Source organism: Choloepus didactylus, chromosome 2 (genome assembly GCF_015220235.1).
Source record: "Choloepus didactylus isolate mChoDid1 chromosome 2, mChoDid1.pri, whole genome shotgun sequence".
Taxonomy (NCBI): Eukaryota; Metazoa; Chordata; class Mammalia; order Pilosa; family Megalonychidae; genus Choloepus; species Choloepus didactylus.
The window spans coordinates 9,401,037-9,427,660 of record NC_051308.1 but is presented as its reverse complement, the minus strand read 5'-3'; the positions used below and the strand labels follow the sequence as shown (position 1 = coordinate 9,427,660).

Below are 26,624 nucleotides of genomic sequence, written 5' to 3'. Positions count from 1 at the left end.
CGGCAAAACTGTCCTTCAAATACGAGAGAGAGCTTAAAATATTCGCTGACAGACAGACAATGAAAGAGTGTGTGAACAAGATACCTGCTCTACAGGAAACATTAAAGGGAGCACTATAGACAGAAAGGAAAAGACAGGAGTGAGAGGTTTGGAACACAATTTTGGGAGACAGTAGCACAGCAATGTAAGTACACTGAACAAAGATGACTGTGAGTATGGTTGAAAGAGGAAGGTTAGAAGCATACGGGACAACAAAAGGAAAGAGAAAAGATAAAGACTGGGACTATATAACCCAGTGAAACCTAGGGTGTTCAATGATTGTGATAAAAGGTACAAATATGTTTTTACATGAGGTAGAACAAATGAAGGTCAAGATTGCAAGGTGTTAAAAATGGGGTGGGACATGGGGAAAAATACAATCAATGCAAACTAGAGACTATAGTTAACAGAAACACCATATTATGCTTCCTTTAATGTAACATAGGCAATATACCAAAGCTAAATGCGTATGGGGGGGCACATAGGGCAAGGGTATGGGACTCTTGGCATTGGTGATGTTGTCTGATTCTTTATTCTACTTTATTTAATGCTATCTTTCCTTTTGTTGCTTCCTAGCTGTCATGTTTTGTTTTGTTTTCTCTTCTCTCTTTTTTTCTTTTCCTCTTGTCTCTCTACCTTCTTTGACTCTTCCTCCTCCTTTGTGGAAGAAACAGAGATGTCCTTATATAGATAGTGACAATGGTGTTGAACACATAAATACGTGATTACACAGGGAACCGTCGGTTGTTTACCTAGGAGGGAATGTTTGGTGTGTGAAAAAAACCATCTTAAAAAAAAAATGGGTTGATGAAGAAACCCTGAGGGCACTATATTGAGTGAAATAAGACAGACACATAGCGATAAATATTGCAGGGTCTCACTGATATGAAATAATTATAATATGTAAACTCATAGACATGAAATGTAAGTTAGCAGGATATAGAACGAGGCTAAAGAATGGGGAGCAGTTGCTTATTATGAGCAGAACGTTCAACTAGGGTGAACTTAAATGTTTGGAAATGGACAGAGGTGATGTTAGCACATTGTGAGAATAACTAACAGTGCTGACTGGTGTGTGAATGTGGTAGGAAGGGGAAGCTCAGAGTCACTTATGTCACCAGAAGGAAAGGTTAAAAGATGGGAATGTACGCAGTGAATCTTGTAGTGTACAATGTCTGTGATTAACTGTACAAATAATGAGAAATCTCTCTCATGAACTAGAACAAATGTATGACACTTTAACTAGAAGTTAATAATAGAGGGGCATATAGGAAAAAATATATACCCACTGCTAACTATATACTACAGTTAGTAGGATTTTAACATTCTTTCATCAACAGTAACAAATATACTATACCAATACTATGCATCAATAATGGGGGGGGTGGTTAGGGGTATTGGAGGATTGGAGTTTCCTTTTTTGTGTGTCTTTCTTTTCAGGAGTAATGAAAATGTTCTAAAAATTGAAAAAAAAATTAATTGTGATGGATGCACAGCTATATGATGGTACCATGGGCAACTGATTGCACACTTTGGATCTCTGGATAATTGTATGGTATGTGAACAATCTCAAAAAAATAAATAAATAAATAACAAAAAAAAACCTGTATTATCAGAAGTCTTGGCCAAGAGTCACCTGGTTTCTGCTTCCGCAGTGCTTGAAAGGAACCTACCGAGGCTCGCCCCCGCCGGGGTCCCTCAGAGCAGCCCTTCCCACTGCTCCAGGGCTGCACAGTTGCCTCCCCTCCTCAACTGCCCGCCAGGACGTCCAAGTCCCTGTCAGGTGCACCAGAACTGCAACCAGGACTCAGAGGCCGCCATCAACCGCCAGATCAACCTGGAGCTCTAGGCCTCTTACGTCAATGCCTTACTATTTGACTATGATGATGTAGCTTTGAAGAACTTTGCTAAATATTTTCTTCACCAATCTCATGAAGAGAGGGAACATGCTGAGAAACTTACGAAGCTGCAGAACCAACAAGGTGGCCAAATCTTCTTTCAGGATGCCAGGAAACCAGACCGAGAGGACAGGGAGAGCGGACCGAATGCAATGGAATGTGCATTACACTTGGAAAAATGGGTGAATCAGTCACTACTGGAAATGTACAAACTGGCCACTGACAAAAACGACCCACATTTGTTTGAGTTCATAATGTGAGACACATTACCTGAATGAAGAGGTGAAGTCTGTCAAAGAATTGTGTGACTATATAACCAACTTACGCAAGACAGGGGCCCCGGATTCTGGCTTGGCAGAGTATCTCTTTGATAAGCAAACTCTGGGTAACAGTGATGATGAGAGCTAAGCCTTATGCCATCTTCCCCAGAGTCATGGGGTGACTTCTGTGGTCACCACAGCAGTGCATACATGTTGGGTGTACCATTACCTTTTGTATAAATTGTATCAACATCCACCAAGTTCTTTCATTTGTACCATTCCTTCAAATAAAGTAATTTGGTACCTCCTTCCAAAACAAAACAAAACAAAAAGTGTACTACCAGCAAAAATCCAGAAGCTTTATAAAGCCACACTATTGGCAAATGTGGGGACAAGAAGCACTCTGCACATCGTGGGTGGGGGTATAAATTAGTACAATCCCCATGGGGGGCATTCTGGTAATATCCACCAAAATTACAAATGCATATGCAATGTCACTTCCAGGAATTTATCTTATAGTTATACTTACACGCTTTTGAAATTTATCATGGTAACACTGTTTGACTTGGAAGCAATTAAAAATAATCTAAATATCTAGCAAAAGAGAACTGGTTAAATACATTATGATATATCCATAAAATGAAGTGCAGCTACAAAATAACAGGGATCACTCGATACAGTCCTTTGAAAAGATCTCCAAATTATATAGTTAGGTAGGCAGTGGGACACAAAGAACAGAAGAGTATGTATACTATGCCACCCTTTGAGTAAGGTAAAAATTACCATCTGGTATTTTGCTTGCATTTGCATAAAGAAACTCCAAAGAGACATAAAATAAACTCCTGAAGTGGTTATCTGGCAAGGGATGGGTTGGATGGTGAACTGGGCAGGGGGACTAAAGCGGGAGAGAAACTTCTCTCTGTGCCCTGGAACCCTGCAATTATCTTTTATATTCATCACATTAGCAAAAAACACGAAGTATTACATACTGACTAATGGCCTTATATAAATCAATAGATTATGCATGCTAAGTCTGAATACAAGAGGAGAGTATGCAGATGAGAACGCTCAGACTTTTATGAAACACTGGCTTATTAAACATAGCTGAATCACTTTACTTTTTAAATGCATATGAATTCAGTATTACAAACCCTTATTAAAATTCGACTTGATTTTGAAAATATTCTATTGGTAATTTTTGCTTTCTTTTGGGATGGATTGGGGTGGGGATTATTCTGTTTTTGGAGGTGCTAATTATATCTGCAATGCTAGATCTCATTTCCTAAAGAAACTTTCCAAATCTATCTTACAGAGAATAGTCAAGGCAAGGAATCCCCTGTCCACCGAAATCCCTAAAACTGGGACTACTACCGTCAAGCCTGATTAGCCTAACTATCTCCAATTCTGATGTCTCTATTTCACAATGAATTTAAAGAAATTTTAAAAGTACTAAGACATTCTATGAAAGCAGGAAAGAATTTCCAAAATACTTTGAGAAATGTTCAGTTTTATTAAGAATACACAAAAATAACACCATTTATGTTAAAGATTAAGTTATATAGTATTTCTTACTATTTAATTTATTGTCTTCAAATCAATAAAATAATGGCAATATAAACAAAGCAAAAGATAGCATGAAATTAAGTGCATTAAAAGAGTATTCATTAAAATAAGATTCTACCTGTAGTATACTTTAAGTATTTAAACGCAAAGGATATTAAATAATCAGCTGCCATGTGGTAGAAGTCATCAATGAATGCTTCATAAGGGGAAGTAAATTTTGAGCTTGGTCTTTCAGGAAATGATAGGCACCGAGAATCCTTCATCAAACTGGTTGTACAATCAAGGATTCATTTTAACACACTGAAGTGAAATGAGAAACATAATCTCTCTATTGAATCTTTCTCAAATTTTGATGACATTACAAAATATTCTATGTGTACAGATTAGTTCAGTAAGGCTCTGAAAGCTCTGGAAAAAGCCTATAACTTTATAAAGCAAAAATCCAGATACCAGTCTTTCTCACTTAAAAAGAACTGATACTAAAGAGTTTTTAAATTTTCCCATTCTTTAATAAAAAAGGAGACTAGATAATTCTGATATAATGTACATGCCCACCTCTACAAACTCCAGATATATTACCAAAAATTTGAAAATATATATACAATACAAGGTTCCACAGCATCTTAAATATCAGCTGACATTTTAATGTGTTTTGTTTAAAGTCAAACTCTCTTTAGAACTTTTAAATAAAATTCACATGGGCAAAAACTCCAACAAACCCAAGAATATACTCAAGATACCAGCTGAACTGATGAAAAGTGAGCTCCATATAGTTATATATTTTGCTTAGTATCAGTCTATTCAAGACAGAGAAGCAGCACTTTAAAAACAGAACAGTCAATGTCACATCAACATCATCTTCTTCACTATCCCCAGATCCCGACAATAGAGAAAGAAAAAAGAAAATATAAAAATGGAAAGTTAACTGGGATATTTATGATTGGGAGTGCTAGGAAAGTCTGATCTGGATTCGGAGTCCGAGTCCCTGGCTCACAACTCCTTTTAGTGTCATTCATGAATGACAGTGTCTAAAGCAAAAGATGAAACTCAATCTCCTTACAAAATACATACATTGTACTGTTTTTCTACAAATCATGTAAGCTGATATAGCCCAATAATTTAAAACAGTATTTAATGAGGCTATTTTAACCTAGAAAATTGCTTAATATACTTAAAAGTACAATTCCTTTCAGTATTTTAATATGTTGTGATTGAAGTGATTATCTGTTTATAAGATAGTTTAAGAATAACAGTGCCAAAGGCAACGTTTTGATGAAGTAGTACTGCCATTAAAACAAAAACAGAAAAGCTCAAGATAAAAATGCCATGCATGCACCAACTAGAAAGACTGAACGATCAATAAAACCAGTCTCATGAATAAGCCTCCACAAAACGGCAGAGCACTTTCTTGAAAGATTTTCCAACACAAATGACAATGCACATAAAATGACATTTTCTGCTCTCACTAACCAGTAATACAAGCACCTATTAAACTAGTCATTCCTCCTGCCCTTGAATCTCAAATTTGCCCAAAATAAATAAATAATAAACAAATATTTAGACTGGTTTATAGGTTTGCATTTTCTCCGAACTACATTTTTTTTTCCCATTAAGAACATCATTTTAAAACTGGAAAAGGAAGATTTTTCAGAGACTGTGTGTCCTGTAGACATAGACACCAGGGAGAGACAGAGACCTGGAGAGTGGTGGCTGTGCTCACCTGCTGTGGCTGATACCTTGGCTGGGACTGTGAGGGCAGATACTGGGCCTGCGGCGGCAGGTGCGGAGGCTGGGGCTGCTGGCTGTAATACGGCTGCTGGCCCTGCTGGCAGTAGCCACTCACACCCTGCTGTCCATACTGAGGTGGCATCTGTCAAAAAGTCAAGCAAAGCGAGTGAGAAAGTCAGAACGTGCAATTAAATGAAATCATACATGGTTTTGATTCAGCAACTTCAAGAGAAGTGGGTTCTTGGCTAAGCAACTGAATTCGGTATTTTTAATCCTCTCTTCATTAGATAAAATCAATGAAAGCAAAAGATAATTTGACTTTGCCTTTAAAAACAATTAGATTTTATCAGATATCAAGGGTGTGTTGATAACTTCGTAAAAATCTAGTGGAATTAAAAAAAAGAGCTAATACTGATATTAAAAAATTGCATCCACTAAAGTCAAAGCAGCATTATGTTAAATCCATTCCCATAAAGACTTAAAAAGAAAATATATCCCTTTACATTCAAATGAAACCCTTTTAGAAAGCAATTCTATGCGTATCAAACAATATAAACGCCAATACGAGTTCTTAAAGGAAAAGATATCTGTATCTAACACAAGAACAGTATTTTCACAGTTGATAAAACAGGTAATGATGTAAAGTAAAGTGTACTACACAGCAAATATCAGAAAAACAGACCAAAAATGGACTAAAATCAGTTTACAATTCCGGAAATAACTGTTCAAAGGAAAAACCCTTCATCATGCACTACATATATCATTCATAATATGTGTTAATGTTTTTTCCAAATGTGAAGTCCATTGACTGTTTTCCTAATTAGGAGAGCAGGAAAAGAAAAACAAAACAAAACAAGAACCCCAAGATATCAGGACAGCAAAAGGTACTCAGAGATGAGAATGGTGACATCACTCTGCTAATAACACAATACGGTCCTTTCGGGAACTTCGAGAACATGAGCCCCATAAACCTCTAATTAAGAAATCAGTGATCAGTTCCAGACATACACTTAAAAACCTACTTAACTATGGAATACTGAATCAGGAGAAAAAAATGAAGGAATGGCAAAGGAGTAAAAAAGTTAAAACATCTTGCTTCTAAGACCAATTAGGGCAGTAATTCAAAACATGTACAATGGAGTAAAAGGAGAAAATGCAAAAAAACTAAACTTCATGTTCCTTTTGACCAATCTAAATTATCTTTAAGACTTGTCAGCAAGGAGCACAAAATTTTGGCCACAATGGCTCACAAATGACTCTCATCATATATAGCCTAAGTTAGTGGCACAAATGAGTTTATACTGAAAACCATGTAACAGCACAGTTGAACTTTTTGCTTTTATTTATTTTACAGCTTGATATTTCATAATGAATGTATGTCCCTGCCATAAGCCAAGCCAAAGCATTTCCATGAAATAGTCCCCCACATGCCAAAATACTATACACTACCACAACACATATCCTTCCCGTTCAACACCCATATGTTTGATTTGATATCTAATACTATATTTCACACAAGCATCTTTGCAGTTTGATTTGAAGCAGTTAGGATAACACTTTTACCAGTGTTAAAATGACTGTAAAGCTCAGTCAACACAGCCAGCTCCCCCATGAACTGCACTTTAATATGCTGACTTTTTGGATTACATAAACCCTTAGATACAATATGGAAGAGAGGTTTCGGGATGGGAGCTCTACTTTCTAGGCAATACAACAGGACATATTGCAGGAGCATACTAACACTAGAGCAGCCACAATCTTACTGAATCTTATACTATATATTCCAGCTCTGAAAAGTTTTGGGGTGGGGCAAGAGAGTATAAGCAAGTCTTCAATAGAGCTATAGCAATGATCTGCAGAACACGAGAACTGCAGAGGGGAAACAAAAGCATCTGCTTAGGCTATTTGATTAGTCTTTCACAATTTAAAACCCATTTACTATCCTTTTAGATACATGATCTAATTTAAAGATTCGGTACTAACTTAATTGGCACCTCACTTTCTTGTGAGCCTTGGATGAGGAAACCTCTAACATAATACAGGTGGTCTAAAAGTGAGATCTGGGACCTAGTGTCAGTCCACCAGATCTGGTCTGCTGTCCTTAAAGTGGAGCAACGATAGACATGGATTACTAAACTGTTTTACAGATGCATGAAATCTAAATCCAGTTTCTATTGTGCCTCTATTTGTCCTACATCTCCATCTGAAGAATGGCTTTCTATTAATTCTATTAATTTTTCTCTTATTATTGGTATTGTGACCAGCAATATAAAAATCCTTGCTGAAATTTTGCACAGAGGCTACAGTTACTTATTAAATTATAAGTTGTAGTCCTATCTCTAATATATTAATTATTATCTAAGCTTTTCTTTAAAATTCAATTTCTAAATATAACACTCCCAGCTGTCTGGAACTAAATTCTGCTCTTTAATGATCAATATTGTTTTCATTTAGATGCAGGGCTTTCAAACATAGATTATATGCTTTTCTGACTTCATAAACCAAATAATTGTTATTATGAAACATAAATGGACAGATTGAGCCATAATACTCTGAAGGCCCAAGAGCCTCCTGTCAAAAACTGTCTGCACAAACTCCCGATGGCCCCAGAATGTAATACATTTATGAGTTCTAGAGTCTGCTTGGTCTGATCATGTCACCTTCTCCCATGCCATCAAGGAATTCAGTCATGACCCATCCCTCAGACCTCAACTCTCAGTCCCCAACCCTTTATTATACTTCCAATCTGCTGAGGATTGAGAAACCCACTACACATTGTTAAAACGATGAAAGCCCAAGGGGCTATCCACAAGGGAAGTCCATGCTTCAAACTCTATAATAAACCATTTTGTCTAACAAGAGGTCTTTTGGTTGTCTCTTAGTTCTCAACCAAATTCAGGATAAATGGGATTACAAAATTGTTCAGTACAAGTGAAATTTAACCAACAGTTACTGAGGACCAGGAACTATAGCTGAGAGTTGGGGATACAAAGCACTTCTGGCTCAAAGGTTGCCTCTTCCCTTATCAGCCTAACCAAAGGCCCACAGTACCACCCACTCTAGTTCTCATGCCATTACCCTACGGTATGTTCCCGCAGGGGGGATCAGCTAAGTTACTTCGCCAGGTAGAGGGCCCAACAGTCAAATACTTGATGAATGAATTAATGTTGTTGAATAGGTTACTAAAGTGAGCTATTGTTATATAAAAATTTAAAATGAACCAAAGAACACATAAAATAGAAATCACTTGTATCACCCAAATCTTTAGTATACTTAAGTTCAGCTTAATCCAAAGGCCAAAGGACCAAACCTTATGCTAACAACTTGGTGCTTTGGGCTATTAACTGTTTGTTTCTTTTTTTTTTAATCTTCATTTTATTGAGATATATTCACATACCACGCAGTCATACAAAACAAATCGTACATTCGATTGTTCACAGTACCATTATGTAGTTCTACATTCATCACCTAAATCAATCCCTGACACCTTCATTAGCACACACACAAAAATAACAAGAATAATAATTAAAGTGAAAAAGAGCAATTGAAGTAAAAAAGAACACTGGGTACCTTTGTCTGTTTGTTTCCTTCCCCTATTTTTCTACTCATCCATCCATAAACTAGACAAAGTGGAGTGTGGTCCTTATGGCTTTCCCAATCCCATTGTCACCCCTCATAAGCTACATTTTTATACATCTGTCTTCGAGATTCATGGGTTCTGGGTTGTACTTTGATAGTTTCAGGTATCCACCACCAGCTACCCCAATTCTTTAGAACCTAAAAAGGGTTGTCCAAAGTGTGCGTAAGAGTGCCCACCAGAGTGACCTCTCGGCTCCTTTTGGAATCTCTCTGCTACTGAAGCTTATTTCATTTCCTTTCACATCCCCCTTTTGGTCAAGAAGATGTTCTCCGTCCCACGAAGCCAGGTCTACATTCCTCCCCGGGAGTCATATTCCACGTTGCCAGGGAGATTCACTCCCCTGGGTGTCTGATCCCACGTAGGGGGGAGGGCAGTGATTTCACCTTACAAGTTGGCTTAGCTAGAGAGAGAGGGCCACATCTGAGCAACAAAGAGACATTTGGGAGGAGGCTCTTAGGCACAACTATAGGGAGGCCTAGCCTCTCCTTTGCAGCAACCGTCTTCCCAAGGGTAAAACCTATGGTAGAGGGCTCAACCCATCAAACCACCAGTCCCCTATGTCTGTGGTCATGTTAACAACCATGGAGGTGGGGTAGGCCAATACCCCTGCATTCTCCACAGGCTCCGCAAGGGGGCTCTACAAATTTTTTTCCTTGTTTTTTTTTTTTTTTTTAAATCAACTGTATGAAAAAAAAAAAAATTAAAAAACAAAAAAAACATACAATAAACGAACATTTCAAAGAGACCATAAAAAGGGAGTAAGAAAAAGACAACTAACCTAAGATAACTGCTTTACTTCCAACATGTTCCTACTTTACCCCAAGAAAGTTACCTAACACAGCAACATTTCTGTGAACTTCCTCCTACTATATCCATCAGAAATTAACAGACCATAGTCATTCCTGGGCATCCCCAGAACATTAAATAGCTTATCTGTTCTTCTTGGATTACTGTTCCCCCTTCCTTCATATCTTCTGCCCATTTTATAATTGGACTGTCTGTACTATTGTCATTGAGTTGTAGGATTTCTTTATATATGCAAGATATCAGTCTTTTGTCAGATACATGGTCTCCAAAAATTTTTTCCCATTGAGGTGGCTGCCTCTTTACCTTTTTGAGAAATTCCTTTGAGGTGCAGAAACTTCTAAGCTTGAGGAGTTCCCATTTATCTATTTTCTCTTTTGTTGCTTGTGCTTTGGGTGTAAAGTCTAGGAAGTGGCTGCCTAATACAAGGTCTTGAAGATGTTTTCCTACATTATCTTCTAGGAGTTTTATGGTACTTTCTTTTATATTGAGATCTATCGTCCATTTTGAGTTAATTTTTGTGTAGGGTGTGAGGTAGGGGTCCTCTTTCATTCTCTTGGATATGGATATCCAACTCTCCCAGCCCCATTTGTTGAAAAGACCATTATGACTCAGTTCAGTGACTTTGGGGGCCTTATCAAAGATCAGTCGGCCATAGATCTGAGGGTCTATCTCCGAATTCTCAATTCGATTCCATTGATCTATATGACTATCTTTGTGCCAGTACCATGCTGTTTTGACAACTGTGGCTTTATAATAAGCTTCAAAGTCAGGGAGTGTAAGTCCTCCCACTTCGTTTTTCTTTTTTAGGGTGTCTTTAGCAATTCGAGGCATATTCCCTTTTCAAATAAATTTGATAACTAGCTTTTCCAAGTCTGTGAAGTAGGTTGTTGGAATTCTGATTGGGATTGCATTGAATCTGTAGATGAGTTTGGGTAGAATTGACATCTTAATGACATTTAGCCTTCCTATCCATGAACATGGAATATTTTTCCATCTTTTAAGGTCCCCTTCTGTTTCTTTTAGTAGAGTTACGTAGTTTTCTTTGTATAGGTCTTTTACATCTTTGGTTAAGTTTATTCCTAGGTACTTGATTTTTTTAGTTGCTTTTGAAAATGGTATCTTTTTCTTCAGTGTCTCTTCAGTTTGTTCATTTCTAGCATACAGAAACATTACTGACTTATGTGCATTAATCTTGTATCCCGCTACTTTGCTAAATTTGTTGATTAGCTCTAGTAGCTCTATCGTCGATTTCTCAGGGTTTTCTAGATATAAGATCATATCATCTGCAAACAATGACAGTTTTACTTCTTTTCCAATTTGGATGCCTTTTATTTCTTTGTCTTGCAGGATTGCCCTGGCTAGCACTTCCAGCACAATGTTGAATAACAGTGGTGACAGCGGGCATCCTTGTCTTTCTTGTTCCTGATCTTAGAGGGAAGGCTTTCAGTCTCTCACCATTGAGTACTATGCTGGCTGTGGGTTTTTCATATATGCTCTTTATCATATTGAGGAAGTTTCCTTCAATTCCTACCTTTTGAAGTGTTTTTATCAAAAACGGATGTTGGATTTTGTCCAATGCTTTTTCAGCATCTATTGAGATGATCATTTGATTTTTCGCTTTCGAATTGTTAATGTGTTGTAATACATTGATTGATTTTCTTATGTTGAACCATCCTTGCATGCCTGGAATGAACCCCACTTGGTCATGGTGTATGATTTTTTAATGTGTCTTTGGATTCGATTTGCAAGTATTCTGTTGAGGATTTTTGCATCTATATTCATTAGGGAGATTGGCCGGTAGTTTTCCTTTTTTGTAACATCTTTGCCTGGTTTTGATATTAGATTGATGTTAGCTTCATAAAATGAGGTAGGTAGTGTTCCATTTTCTTCAATGTTTTGAAAGAGTCTGAGTAAGATTGGTGTCAGTTTTTTCTGGAAAGTTTGGTAGAATTCCCCTGTGAAGCCATCTGGCCCTGGGCATTTATTTGTGGGAAGATTTTTGATGACTGATTGGATCTCTTTGCTTGTGATGGGTTGATTGAGGTCTTCTATTTCTTCTCTGGTCAGTCTAGGTTGTTCATATGATTCCAGGAAATTGTCCATTTCCTTTACATTATCCAGTTTGTTGCCATACAGTTGTTCATAGTATCCTCTTATAGTTTTTTTAATTTCTTCAGGATCTGCAGTTATGTCCCCTTTTTCATTCATTATTTTGTTTATATGCGTCTTCTCACTTTTTGATTTTGTGAGTCTAGCTAGGGGCTTGTCAACCTTGTTGATCTTCTCAAAGAACCAACTTTTGGTGATATTTATCTTCTCTATTGTTTTTTTTGTTCTCTATGTCATTTATTTCTGCTTTAATCCTTGTTATTTCTTTTCTTGTACTTGGTTTAGGATTGGTTTGCTGTTCATTTTCTAGCTTCTTCAGTTGATCCATTAGTTCTTTGATTTTGGCTCTTTCTTCCTTTTTAATATATGCGTTTAGTGCTATAAATTTCCCCCTCAGTACCGCTTTTGCTGCATCCCATAGGTTTTGGTATGTTGTGTTCTCATTTTCATTTGTGTCTATATATTTAGCAATTTCTCTTGCTATTTCTTCTTTAACCCACTGATTGTTTAGGAGTGTGTTGTTTAACCTCCAGGTATTTGTGAATTTTCTAAGTCTCTGATGGTTATTGACTTCTAATTGTATTCCATTGTGGTCAGAGAATGTGCTTTCAATAATTTCAATCTTTTTAAATTTACTGAGGCTTGTTTTACGTCCCAGCATATGATCTATTCTGGAGAAAGTTCCGTGAGCACTAGAAAAGTATGTGTATCCTGGTGATTTGGGATGTAATGTTCTGTACATGTCTGTTAAATCTAATTCATTTATCAGATTGTTTAGGTTTTCAATTTCCTTATTGGTCTTCTGTCTGGTTGATCTATCTATAGGAGACAGTGATGTGTTGAAGTCTCCCACAGCTACTGTGGAAACATCAATTGCTTCCTTTAGTTTTGCCAGTGTTTCTCTCATGTATTTTGTGGCACCTTGATTGGGTGCATAGACATTTATGATTGTTATTTCTTCTTGTTGAATTGCCCCTTTTATTAGTATGTAGTGGCCTTCTTTGTCTCTCAAAATATCCCTGCATTTAAAGTCTATTTTATCTGAGATTAATATTGCTACACCTGCTTTCTTTTGGCTGTAGCTTGCATGATATATTGTTTTCCATCCTTTCACTTTCAATTTCTTTGTGTCCCTGTGTCTAAGATGAGTCTCTTGTATGCAACATATTGATGGTTCATTTTTTATGATCCATTCTGCGAATCTATATCTTTTAATTGGGGAGTTTAATTCATTTACATTCAACGTTATAACCGTGAAGGCATTTCTTGAATCAGCCATCTTCCTTTGGTTTATGTTTGTCATATATATTTTTCCCCTCTCTCTATTAATATCCTTTATTGTACCCATATTGAATCTCTTTAGTACTGAACCTTTCTCCAAGTCTCTCTGTCCTTTCTTTGTTTGTCTGTCTGTAGGGCTCCCTTTAGTATCTCCAGTAGGGCAGGTCTCTTGTTAGCAAATTCTCTCAGCATTTGTTTGTCTGTGAAAAATTTAAGCTCTCCCTCAAATTTGAAGGAGAGCTTTGCTGGATAAAGTATCCTTGGTTAGAAATTTTTCTCACTCAGAATTTTAAATATATCGTGCCACTGCCTTCTCGCCTCCATGGTGGCTGCTGAGTAGTCACTACTTAGTCTTATACTGTTTCCTTTGTATGCGGTGAATTGCTTTTCTGTTGCTGCTTTCAGAACTTGCTCCTTCTCTTCCGTGTTTGACAGTGTGATCAGAGTATCTCTCGGAGTGCGTTTATTTGGATTTATTCTATTTGGAGTTCGCTGAGCATTTATGATTTGTGTATTTATGTTGATTAGAAGATTTGGGAAGTTTTCCCCAACAATTTCTTTGAATACTCTTCCTAGACCTTTACCCTTTTCTTCCCCTTCTGGAACACCAATGAGTCTTATATTCGGACGTTTCATATTATCTATCATATCCCTGAGGTCTGTTTTGATTTTTTCAAGTTTTTTCCCCATTCTTTCTTTTATGCTTTCATTTTCCATTCTGTCATCTTCCAGGTCACTGATACGTTGTTCAACTTCCTCTAGTCTTGTACTATGAGTATCCAGAATCTTTTTAATTTGGTCAACAGTTTCTTTAATTTCCACAAGATCATCTATTTTTTAATTTAGTCTTGCAATGTCTTCTTTATGCTCTTCTAGGGTCTTCTTGATATCCTTTGCATCCCATACTATGGTCTCATTGTTCATCTTTAGTTCTTTGAGTAGCTGCTCTAGGTGCTGTGTCTCTTCTGATCTTTTGATTTGGGTGCTTGGGCTTGGGTTATCCATATCGTCTGGTTTTTTCATATGCTTTATAATTTTCTGTTGTTTTTGGCCTCTTGGCATTTGCTTAACTTGTTAGGGTTCTGTTAGGATTTGTAGACCAATTGAAGTCCTTATCTCTAATTTATCAGATCTACAGCTTCGTGGAGTACACTTTCTCTAACTAACCAGCAGGTGGCGTCCACGAGCCACCTGTTCTCCACAAGCCAGTTCTCCCCTGCTTTTCCTTTGTGGTGAGTGGGGGAGTGAGTCTTGTGGGGTCCAATTGGTGTACCAAGCTTGCGTGTGTAGTTGGTGTTGCCCGTCCTGTATATGGGGCGTGTTTCTGGGCAGTCAGGGAGGGGGGGTGGCTCTAACAATCAAATCTCCCTGGTGATCCTGGAGTTTTAAAGCTGCTGCAATAGTCTAATCCTTCAGTTCAGTCCTGCCACAGTTTGTCTCTGCCACTGACCCACAAGTCCTTGGTATTGGCGTATGGCTCCTGAGACTTGCGAGTCGGTCCCTCTTCCAGGCCATGCACCCCCTGGTCCTCTGTTGAGGGATGACTGTGCTATATCACAGGTGAGTGCCAACCCCCCAAGGTGGTTCTGGGCTCCTGGGCTGTGTAGGGAGGCTCCCAGTCTGCTGAAATGATGGCTGAATGGGGCTCTGTTAATTCACACTGCTCCACCTTCCGAACTCTGGGACAATCAACTGAGGTTGCAGGAAGGCTAATGTCCACGCCCAGTTTTGTGGTGTGTGCCTGTTATTTGAAGCGCTTCTGTCACACTGGGTTGTCTGGGGCAGCTCTGGGCTATGGGGCTGGCGATGGCCAGGAGTGTTTCCTGTCCACCAGGATGATGGCTGTGAGCGGACACCCCCCTTTTCTTGGGAAGTTGTGGTGTTTAGTGAATTTTCTCAGCCACTGGATTATTGCCTTTTGTCTCAGAGCTCTCTTAGTTCTGCTCTTGTCTTGACCTGCCCAAACTGCAAGTCTTCCAAGCTTTCTGTATTGGGCTTCTTAGAGTAATTGTTTTAGAAAAAGAAAAATGGATTAAAAAAAAAAAAAAAAGGGCCCTCCTCACAGATCTAATGGGTTACTGTAATGCTAAGAGACAAAGCAATTAGGGCCATTAAGGAAAGGTCCACAGGGCAGAGAGATCAGCTTTTCTTCGGGATTTGCATATGCGCCTCAGGGCCTGAGCTCTGCCCTTCCCCTTTCTATGTTCACCAGAACTCCAAAAATCCTCCGCTTTTATTTTGGAGTTTTTCGTGTTGTTTTTTTTCTATGCCTGTCTCCTCTCTGCTGGGCTGGCTGCTCTCAGATTCTCTGGTGTCTGGTCTCAGTCTATCTATGGTTGGAGTTTGGATCAGTAGAATGAGTTTCCGATAAGGGCTGCCATTGCAGTTCTCCCTTCTCCTTCCCGGAGCTGACAGCCCCTCCTCCCACGGGACTGAGCCTGGCAGGGAGGGGTGTGGGTCTCCTGGCCGCAAAAACTTACAGATTTCGCTGATCTCAGAAGTTCCACGTTTTCATGAGTGTTGTATGAAGCATGCCCAAAGTCAGATTGCTCTGTGGTGTCCAGTCCACGCAGTTCCTGGCTTTCTACCTACTTTACTGGAGGAGTAACTAAAACATACAGCTCACCAGTCCGCCATCTTGCCCCCGACTCCTGGGCTATTAACTGTTTACCCTAGGAAGTTAGTATTGCCCAGCAAATGCCCTGTGCTTTTAGCGTACAGCTTAAATAAAAAGAACAGTATCATTAAATTAACCAAAATGGAAATCTCCAGAAAATGTTTGGGATCAGAGTTTTTCTGTTGGTTATTTAAGAATAAGAAAATCAAGAGTTTATTTCTCTCATTTCCAAACTTTCTTAACGTTGTGTGTGAGCCCACACAGTAACAGAACATTTATGCTAATTTTCAAATAAATTTTCACGCTTCCAAACATTACTGGAGGGGAAAAATATGGCTAAAACCAACTCATTTTAAGTATTTATCTTAGGAAACTGCCCTGATAAAGGACTTGATTATTAACTTCCACATCTCTGTGTAATGTTAGGTGCACAAAATTCTGGACACCTTTTCTCATTACAGCACACCCTCAATATTTTACTCATTCTCCAAAGCTGGTGAAATGATCCAAGTTGTTCCTACTCTCCCTTTCTTTCTAACTATGGGTTGGAGAGCAGGTTCACCACTCAGTTTAAGGGTGCCTGGCCCTACGTCCCAGCAGTTCCACGTCTAAGCTGTACCCATGGAACACTACCATCTGCATCATGACGCAGGCCAGAAAGAGGACACAATCTAACTCCAGCACAGTAAGTAAATAGAAAAATAAATTTTGCTTTAGTCACACAATAGCATTCTATACAGTGTTAAACAGAAATGAGTAAGAACCATATAACAAAATGGGTCACATCTAAAAAGATACCACGTTGAGGTAGAAAGAAAGGCCAACAAAGTCTAATGCAGTGATGCCATTTGCGTAAATTTTAATACAGAAAACAGTATGTATTGTTTATGAATACCCACACCTAATGAAACATGCATCTGGGACGGGGGGACTTGGGGGCAGGGCTGCAACCCTGTATTCGAAAGATGAAGCACATGTGGCAAAATGTTCACACGTATAATTTTGGAGTAGTTACACAATGGCTGTCCATGTGTTTCTCTACTTCCAGGTATGCCTAAACTGTTCCCAAATTATAACTCTGTTAGGTTACCTCCACCATACCCCATCCTCATCCCCACAGAGAAAGCAAGCGAGGAGAGGCCAGTGGAAGCCCTGGGAGCCGCACTTCAAGAAAAGCTCCTGCAGCTTCCAAGAGACTGCTTGAAAGAACAGTGACCACTGGGCCAGGGGCCCTGGTCCTTCCAAGGCCTCCATTAAGGTCTTCTCCTCAGGGGAAAGACATTTCCTGGAGCTTGGCAGATATCTGACAGGAACAGCTTTATGCCAGCATTTCCCTATGTCTCCTGAGGGACACTAATCCTGCAAGGTATTTCACAGAAATGAGTTCAGTTGTCAAAACAACGCGAGAAAGAGAACACACTACATCACCACATTAGAATAGTAAAGGATTTATTTACCTTTAAATCCAGGATTTCTCAAAAGTATCTGACCACAAACACACCCCCACACCCCCTGGAGTACAAATTCCAGAGAGGAAAGGAACATAGTTTAGTTCATCATTGTATTCAGAACTCCGGACCTGAGGAAAGAGCTAAATGAGTATTTGTTGACTAAGCCTTCTGGAGAAAGTATGTAAATCACGCACCTCTGACTTTAAATATAAAAACTTCCGCCTTGAGCTGAACAACGGCCCTGTCTAATGTACCATCTCTGCACAGTTCATAAAGACATTTGGAACAGATACTAGAAGCCTCCTTGATGTGAGTTTTGAAGCAAAGATAGCAAAACACACACCAGTTTCTATCATGGATTTCCAGATTACCTGAATCTATTTATCAGTTTGTCACTCCTTTTTTGGGAAAACAATTTATGAACAAAGATATATTATAAAGTCTTAAATTTAACATAGACATTGTTCAGTGTAGGAAAAAACTACTCACTTCTGAAAACTGGCGTGCTAATTTTGTGGAATATAATGGAATGAGCACTTTTCTCAGTATCTTCAACCTTCTAGATTAAAGACCTATTGTTCTTACTCTATATAATTTTCACATCAGTTTCAGATCCTTTTGTTCTAAGAAGTACAGTTTGCTTTGGAATCTACATTTTCCTCAACAATTATATTAAATGTATACATGCTCAACATTCTGTACACTTCTGTTTATACGAAATTCAAGAAGAGGCAAAACTCATTTACAGAGATAGAAATGGTAGTAAAAGGCAGAGAATGGGATAAAGGAAATATTCTATATCTTACTTTGGGTGGTGGTTTCACAGACATACATATTTATCAAAACTCTTCAAACTGTACACTTAAGATATTGGCATGTTATTGCATCTCAATTACAAAAAAAAATATATATATATGTGTGTGTGTGTATAGACACTTAAGTTAGAAGGGAACTATCTAAACTTTTGGCCTCATGTTTTTGTACAGTTTTATAACACATATTTAAAAATATTTATGCCTAAACCATTCTTGACTTATTTATTCCTAAGTTTTCTATTTGATAATTTAAATAGTGACAGTTCTAGATGCTTTACAAGGAGTTTCCAAATTTTCACATTACATAATATAAGATATTACAAAGCAGTTAAGCATATTGAAACAAATCATGGAGCATATGTAAATTCAAGTATCTTTTTAAAAGGCATGTACCTATACAATCAACATCCCTTTGACCCAGAATTCTACTTTTTGGAAATTTATCTTAAGAAAAAGTATCAAACAGATGTGTGTAGCAAGGAGTTCACTACAGCCCCAGGATAGGACCCCACTCAAAACTATGGAAACCACCTAAATGGCTACGTGACAATCATCAAGGGACTGGGAAAATAAACAGGAAGATTCAATAAAATACCATACAGCCATTAAAAATAATGGTTCTCCATCCTCCCCCCAACGTGGGACAGGACCCCCAAGATGAATGAGCCTTCCTGGCGACGTGAGACATGAATTCCGGGAATGAGCCTGACCCTGGAATCAAGCGATTGAGAATGCCTTTTTGACCAAAAAGGGGAAAAGAAAGCCAACAAAACAAGGTTTTAGTAGCTAAGAGAATTCAAATAGAGTCAAGAGACTGTCCTGGAGGTTACCCCTATGCAAGCTCCACCTAGACATGCCAAAGGACCACAATATGATAAACCCAAGTCAACAGTAGTTCCAAAAACTTAAAGAACACCTAGATCCCTATCTGGGGCTCACTCACTAAGTTTAGTCATCAGAGACTTAAATCCTTTCTAGTACTTGTGCCAGCTGAGTCCCAAAACCCAGAAGCAATTGCCTCTTCCAGAACAAAATTAGATATGTCCCTTTTGCTCATAAAATTGACACCCCTTTTCAAGGTGGTCATTGCCTAGATATCCCTGAAGATTGGGAAAGTGATTAAACAAGAGGAGGAATAGCAACAGACAAGATGGAATTTAACAAAGAATTATGAATACTAAATCTTTATATAATTTTCTTTTTCTTAGTTGCTCGGGTACTAGAGTAGTTAGATGGAAAGAAGTGAAAAGGTGAAACTGTAACACACAGCATCCTTTGAAATCTATTCTATAGCTACTTGTTAAATTGTAATTTGAAAGCTTTACCTTTTTGTATATATATTTCACAATCAGGAAATAACTGAAACTATGGTACTATAGCTCATAACAGCTTTGAAAATTTCCTATATATTACTTATTAAATCATACTTTGAAAGATATTACCTTTGTATATATGTTTTATATTTCATAATAAGGAAATAACTGAAACTGCGGAACTGTAACCTATAATAGTTTTTGAAATTTGCTCTCTAACTACTTGTTAAATTGCACTCGGAAAGTTATCACTTCTATGTATATATGTTATATTTGACAAAAAATTATGATAAAAAAATGATTCACATTATAGATAATGTGGTAGTTTAGAACTATGTATCTTAATCCTGTTACTAATTATAACTTTGATAGACGGAAGAAATTCAGACAGAAGCGAAAAAGCCACAAGAAGTAAGAAGCTGGAACTCTATGGAACCAGAAGAGAAGGGTGATGCCAGAAGAGGCTGCCATCTGCACTGCCATGTGACGGAGGAGGAAGGACCCAGGATCATCAGCAGCCAGCCACAGAGCACCAGTCTCAGGGAGAAAGCATAGCCTTGATGATGCCTTGATTTGGACTTTTTTCCCAGCCTCAAAACCATGAGCCATTAAATTCCCGCTGTTGAACCAAACCATTGCATGGTATTTACTTGAGCAATGAAGGAAACCGAAACAAACAATATTTAAATATCAGAAAGTTCTGCCCATGGATTGTTGAGTTGGGAAGCAGGGGTAGCATGTTGCAAAACAACATACACAGTATTATTTTTTGTGACCTTTGTTTTTAACTGGTGTCCTGAAAACCTTTCCTAAAATGCCAGGGTCTGCCTTTCCCATCACCCATGCCCTGCCACTATGCCTCTTCCTACTTTCTTTCAAATTCCCCAGCCCTTCCCAGACTGCTTCCACACAGAAAAAAACAACTAATTTTTTTTTCCTCACACACATTCTCCCTTCCCCGCTACCCTGATTCCATCCTACCTCCTTTCCCCCACACCCCACCACTCCCTACCTCTTGTACCTTACCTTTCTAGTCGTCTCTTATAATGGACACCACACACTTGTGGTCTAGCATATATTGCTTGTTTCACTGACCTTAATCTTTTCAGACATGTTGCAGCATGTCTCATAACTTCATTCTTTCTTACGGGTGAATAACATTCAATTGTGTATATGTACTATATTTTATTTGCTCATTTGCTGATGGACACTTGGGTTGCTGCCAGTGTTTGCTTGTTGTGAATAATGCTACTATAAACACATATCCGTTTAACGACCCTGTTTTCACTCTTATTTGGTATATACCTGGAAGTGGGATTGAGGGGTCAAATTATAACTATATATTTAACTTTGGGGGGACCACTATATAGCTTTCCACAGTGGCTATACCATTTTACGTTCCCACAAACAATGCACTAGAGTTCTAATTTCTCCACATCCTCTCCAAAACTTGTTTTAATTTACTTTTTTTTTTAAAACAGTAACCATTCTTGAAGATGGGAAGTGGTATCACACCTGGTTTAACTTTACATTTCCCTAATGACCAATGATGTTGAATTTCCATACATGTGCTTAATGGCCATTTACATAGCTTCTCTGGAGAAATATCTGTTCAAGTTCTTTGCCTACTTTTTTAGTTATCTTTTTGTTGTTGCATTATAAAGGTTCTTTGTATATAGATTTATACCCTTACCCAATATACAGTTTCAAACTACCAATTATGTAGGCTACCTTTTCACTTTCTTGATAATTTCCTTTAACACATATTTTTAAATTTTTGTGAAACAAAATTTACCTGTTTCTTTTGTTGTTGATGCTTTTGGTGTCACGTCTATGAATTCATTACCAAATCCATAGGTAATGCCCCTATGTTATCTTCTAAGAGTTTTCCAGTTTTAACTCTTATATTTAGGTCCTTGAACCAGTTTGAGTTGATATATCTATATGGTGTAGGGCCTAACTTCATTTTTCTACATGTGTGGGTATCCAGTTTTCTCAACACCATCTGTTGAAGAAACTTATTTTCCCCACTGCATGTACTTAGCATCCTTGTCAGAAATCCACTGGCCATAGATGTAAGGGCGTATTTGTGGACTTTCAATTCTGTTTCACTGATCTATTTGTCTATCTTTATGCCAGTACCACACTGTTCTGATTATTGTTACTTTGTAATACAATTTGAAATTAGTAAGCATACTCCAAACCTATTCATCTTTTAAAAGATGGTTTTGGCTATCTAGGGCCCATTGCAATTATATTTAAATTTTATCTTGTTTATCCATTTCTGCAGAAAAGGCTGCAGGAATTTTCATAGGGATTGCACTGAATTTGTATATTGCTTTGAAAAACACTAATATATAAACAATGCTAACTCCCAATCTATGAACATGGGATATCATTCCATTTTATTTAGGTCTTCTTTAATTTTTTAGCAGTAATTTGTAGTTTCCAGCATACAAAGTCTTTTATATGCTTAATTATATTTATTCCTAGTATTTTATTCTTTTAGATGCTATTGTAAATGGAGTTGTTTTCTTAATTTTCTCTTCAGATTGCTCATTGCTGAATTCATGCAAAAACTGATAGTTTTGATGTGGATTCCTTTGGGTTTTCTAAATATAAGTTCATGTCATTTACAAACAGAAATACCTTTACTTTTCCTTGCCAATTTCAATACACTTTATTCCCTTTTCTTGACAAATTAATCTGGGAAAAAATTCTGCTATACAATATCAAATAGCAGTGATGAAAGCAGGCATCCTTGAGTTGGTCTTGTTCTCAGGAGGAAAACTTTAAGTATTTCACCAATGAGTATATGATGATAGGTATGAGCTTCATAAACAGCTGTTATTATGCTGAGAAGTTTCCCTTCTATTCCTACTTTTCTGAGTGTTTTTATCAACAAGTATCTTTGGATTTTGTCAAAGGACTTTTCTGCATCTACTCAGAAAATCATGAGGTTTTTTCCTTCATTCTATTTATGTAGTGTAATAAATTGATTTCTATGTTGAACCACCGTTGCATTCCTGGGGTGAATTCCACTTGGTCATGGTATTTAATGTTTTTAACCTGTTGCTAGATTCACTATAAGAACTAAAAGATGGCCAATTAGAAGAGACACTGCAAAACTCTCCTTCATGAAAAACACCAGATAAAGGACAGAAAGCGCTCCGCAACAGCCATTTCAGGATTCAAGCAGCTGGGCACAGACTTCTACACATACATTGAGAATGTACTTGCAGAAGCTGAGAGACTGCATTTAAGAACGATGAGTGTTCAGCCCAGAATGCCACCGGGAAATAGGCGGTTGGAGCGAGATGACGAGCACAGAGAAGAGCAGCCTTCCACACCCCGGGCACCCTCCTCAGCACTTGGCTTGGTGATAACCCTTCATGGACCCACAGCCAAGAGCTTCCGTGCCAGTGACTGGTGGTTGGAGCAGTCAGATGAGCATGGAGGGGGGGCAGATTTCCAGGTGCCAGGCAGCCATCTTTACAGTTGGCTAGGGAGACAACCCTTCACAGCCCTGCAGCCTAGAGGCAAGGGCGAGGCACTGAAGTGCCAGCCAGAGGCCCTCCCCAAATTCCAGGGACTTGCGGGTACACGGTAGAGAGGCACTGTGGAGCATTTGAGCTGGAACATGAGAATGAGCAGCTCTGCAGCCCCAGAGTACTCCACCTGCAGCCCCAGGAACAGCCGGGACCACTGAGTCCTGGAGCAGACACCCTGCCAAACTGCACAGTGCATGTCCCTCCTCCCCCACAGGGCTGCAGTCCCCAGTGCACACGGAAAATTGGTGCACTGACAGGAATTCCACATGGTTTGAACCCCCACTCAGTGCACAGATGAAGTTGGGGGAGAACTGGCTTGAGGGTAAGAGGTGAGTCAAGAGCGCAGTTTGCTGGTAGGCCAGGGAAAGTGCATGCCACCAAGCTGTAGCTCTGCCAAATTATAGATGAAAGTTGAAATAATCCTACATTTCCTAAAAGAGCCCTATAAAGATAAGCAACTGCCAAGACGCCAAAAACAACAGAAAATTATAGAGCATATGAAGAAACCAGAATATATGGATAACCAAAAGTCCAAATTAAAAAGCCAGAGAAAACACAGAACTTGGATCAACTAATCAAAGAAGTACACAAACATCAATGTCATGGCTCAGGATATAAAAGACACGAAGAAGATACAAGAAGAGGGTAAAGAAGAATTTTCAAGAGCAAATAAAAAATAGCGAATATTATGAAAATAAAAGATACTGTTGAGCAAATTAAAAGTATTCTTGAGACACATAACAGATTTGAAGAGGCCTAGGAATGAATTAGCGAACTCAACGACAGACCAATGGAATGCAAACGCACAAAAGAACAAATGGTGAAGAAAACCGAAAAATTTGAAAAGGATCTCAGGGAAATGATGGACAACATGAAATGCACAAATATAAGAATCGGTGGTGTTCCAGAAGGTGACGAGAAAGGGGCTAGGAAGAGTATTTGAGGACACTGTCGGGGAAACTTTTCCAACCCTACTAAATGACAAAAATATGCAAATCAAAGATGTCCAAAGAACTGAAAACTTAATAAATCCAAACAAACAAACACTGAGACATATTCTGACCAGACTATCAAATTCTGAAGAGAAAAAGAAAGTCCTGAAAGCAGCAAGGGAGAAGCAATTCACCACATACAGGGGCAAAAACATAAGATGAAGTAGTGACTACTCAGCAGATACCATGGAGGAGAGAAGGCAGTGGCATGACATATTTAAAACTCTGAAAGAGAAAAATTGCCAGCCAAGAATTCTTTATCCAGCAAAGCGCCCCTTCAAATTTGAGGGAGAGCTTAAAATTTTGACAGACAAACAAATGCTGAGAAAATTTGTTAGTTAACAAGAGACCTGCCCTACAAGAAATATTAAAGGGAGCTCTACAGGCTCAGGAAAAAAAAAAAAAAAAAGACAGGAGAGAGGTCTGGAGAAGGGCACAGAACCGAGAAGTATTAGTAAGTTTAACTTAAAGGAAATAAAGAGAGGAAAAAAATAGATCTGACAAATAAAAACCAAAGGATAAGATGGCTGATTCAAGAACTGCCTTCACAGTAATATAATACTGAATGGGAATGGATTAAACTCCCCAATTAAGAATAAGATGGCAGAATGGATTAAAAAAATACGAACCATCAATACGCTGCTTATAAGACACTCATCTTAGACCCAGCAAAACAATGAGACTGAAAGTGAAAGGATGGAAAACAATATTCCATGCAAGCTACAGCCAAAAGAAAGCAGGAGTAGCAATACTAATCTCAGATAAAATAGACTTTAAATGCAAGGATGTCAGAAGAGAAAAAGAAGGACATTACATACTAATAAAAGGGATAATTCACCAAGAAGAAATAACAATATAAATGTTTATGCACCCAATCAAGGTGCACCAAAGTACATGAGACAAACATTGCAAAACTGAAGGAAGCAATAGATGTTTCCACAATAATCATGGGAGACTTCAATACATCACTCTCTCCTATAGAAAGATCAACTAGGCAGATGACCAATAAGGAAACTGAGAACCTAAAAATTGTGATAAATGAATAAGATTTAACAGACATATATAGAGAATTACATGTCCAATTACCAGAATATACATTCTTTTCTAGTGCTCATGAAACTTTCCCCAGGACAGATCATATGCTGGGGAATAAAACAAGTCTCAGTAAATTTAAAGAGATGGAAATTATTCAAAGCACATCTCTAACCACAACTGAATGCAATTAGAAGTCAATAAACATCAACAATCTAGAACATTCACAAATATCTCTAGTGTTGTCTAACTAGACACTCCTAAACAATCAGTGGGTCAAAAAAGAAAATGCGTGAGTATCGCTAAATATGTAGAGACTAATGAAAACAAGAACACAATGTATCAAAACTTACGGGATGCAGCAAAGGCGGTATTGAGGGGGAAATTTATAGCTCTAAATGCATACATTAAAAAGGAAGAAAGAGCTAAATCAAAGAAAGAATAAACAATTGAAGAAGCCAGAAAATGATCAGCAAACTAATCCTAAAGCAAGAAGAAACGAAATAACAAGGATTAAAGAAGAAATAAATGATATGGAGAACAAAAAAAAAATAGAATAAATAAAACCAAAAGGAGGTTCTTTGAGAAGATCAACAAGATAAACTCTTAGCTAGACCAACAAAGTCAAAAAAGAGAGAAGAGCAAAATAAACAAAATAATAAATGAGAGGGTGGACATTACTGCAGATCCTGAAGAAATTTAAAAAATCATAAGAGGAGCCTATGAACAACTGCATGCCAACAAGCTAGACAATTTAGAGGAAATAGATAATTTCCTGGAAACACATGAACAACCTAGACTGACCAGAGAAGAAATAGAAAACCTCAACAAACCAATCACAAGCAAAGAGATCCAGTCAGTCATCAAAAAGCTTCCCACAAATAAAAGCCCAAGGCCAGATGGCTTCACGGGGAATACTACCAAACTTTCCAAAAAGAACTGACACGTTTCCTACACTCAACTTCAGTAAGAAAGCATGCCTTGATCATGTCTTGAATTTGGACATTTTCTCAGCCTCAAAACTGTAAGCTAATAAATTCCAATTGTTCACACCTAACCATTTCATGGTATCCACTACCAGCAGCCTAGGAAACTGAAACAATATATTTACCCATATTGTTACTTACACTGTAGATCTTTATTTCTTCATCTAGCACCAAGATATTATCTAGTGTCCTTTCCTTTCAACATGGAGGACTCCCTTTAGCATTTCCTGTAAGGAAAATCCAGTGATTCCATGCATTTTTGTCAGAAAATGTCTTAATTTCTCTCTCATTTTTGAAAGACAACTTCTCTGGGTATATTATTTGCAATAACTGCTTTTTTTGTTTTTCTTTCAGCACATTAAATATCTCCTCCCAATGCCTTCTGGTCTCCATGGTTTCTACTGAGAAATCAGATGCTACTCTTATTAAGGCTCCCTTATATATGACACATCGTTTCTCTCTTACCGTTCTTAAGATTCTTTGTTCTTGGTATTGGACAGTTTGATCATAATGTTCCTTGATGTAGATCTGTTCGGGTTCAT

At 38.0% G+C, this 26,624-nt stretch overlaps 1 protein-coding gene across 8 annotated transcripts in view; it reads right to left on the bottom strand.

The window, feature by feature from the left end:
• ARID1B (AT-rich interaction domain 1B) overlaps positions 1–26,624 on the bottom strand; it is a 510,581-nt gene that overhangs the window by 351,801 nt on the left and 132,156 nt on the right. For all 8 annotated transcript variants that reach the window (XM_037820312.1, XM_037820294.1, XM_037820340.1 and 5 more), the window contains exon 3: positions 5,481–5,630. In XM_037820312.1, the coding sequence (XP_037676240.1) occupies positions 5,481–5,630 (150 nt within the window). The remainder of the gene's footprint in view (positions 1–5,480; positions 5,631–26,624) is intronic.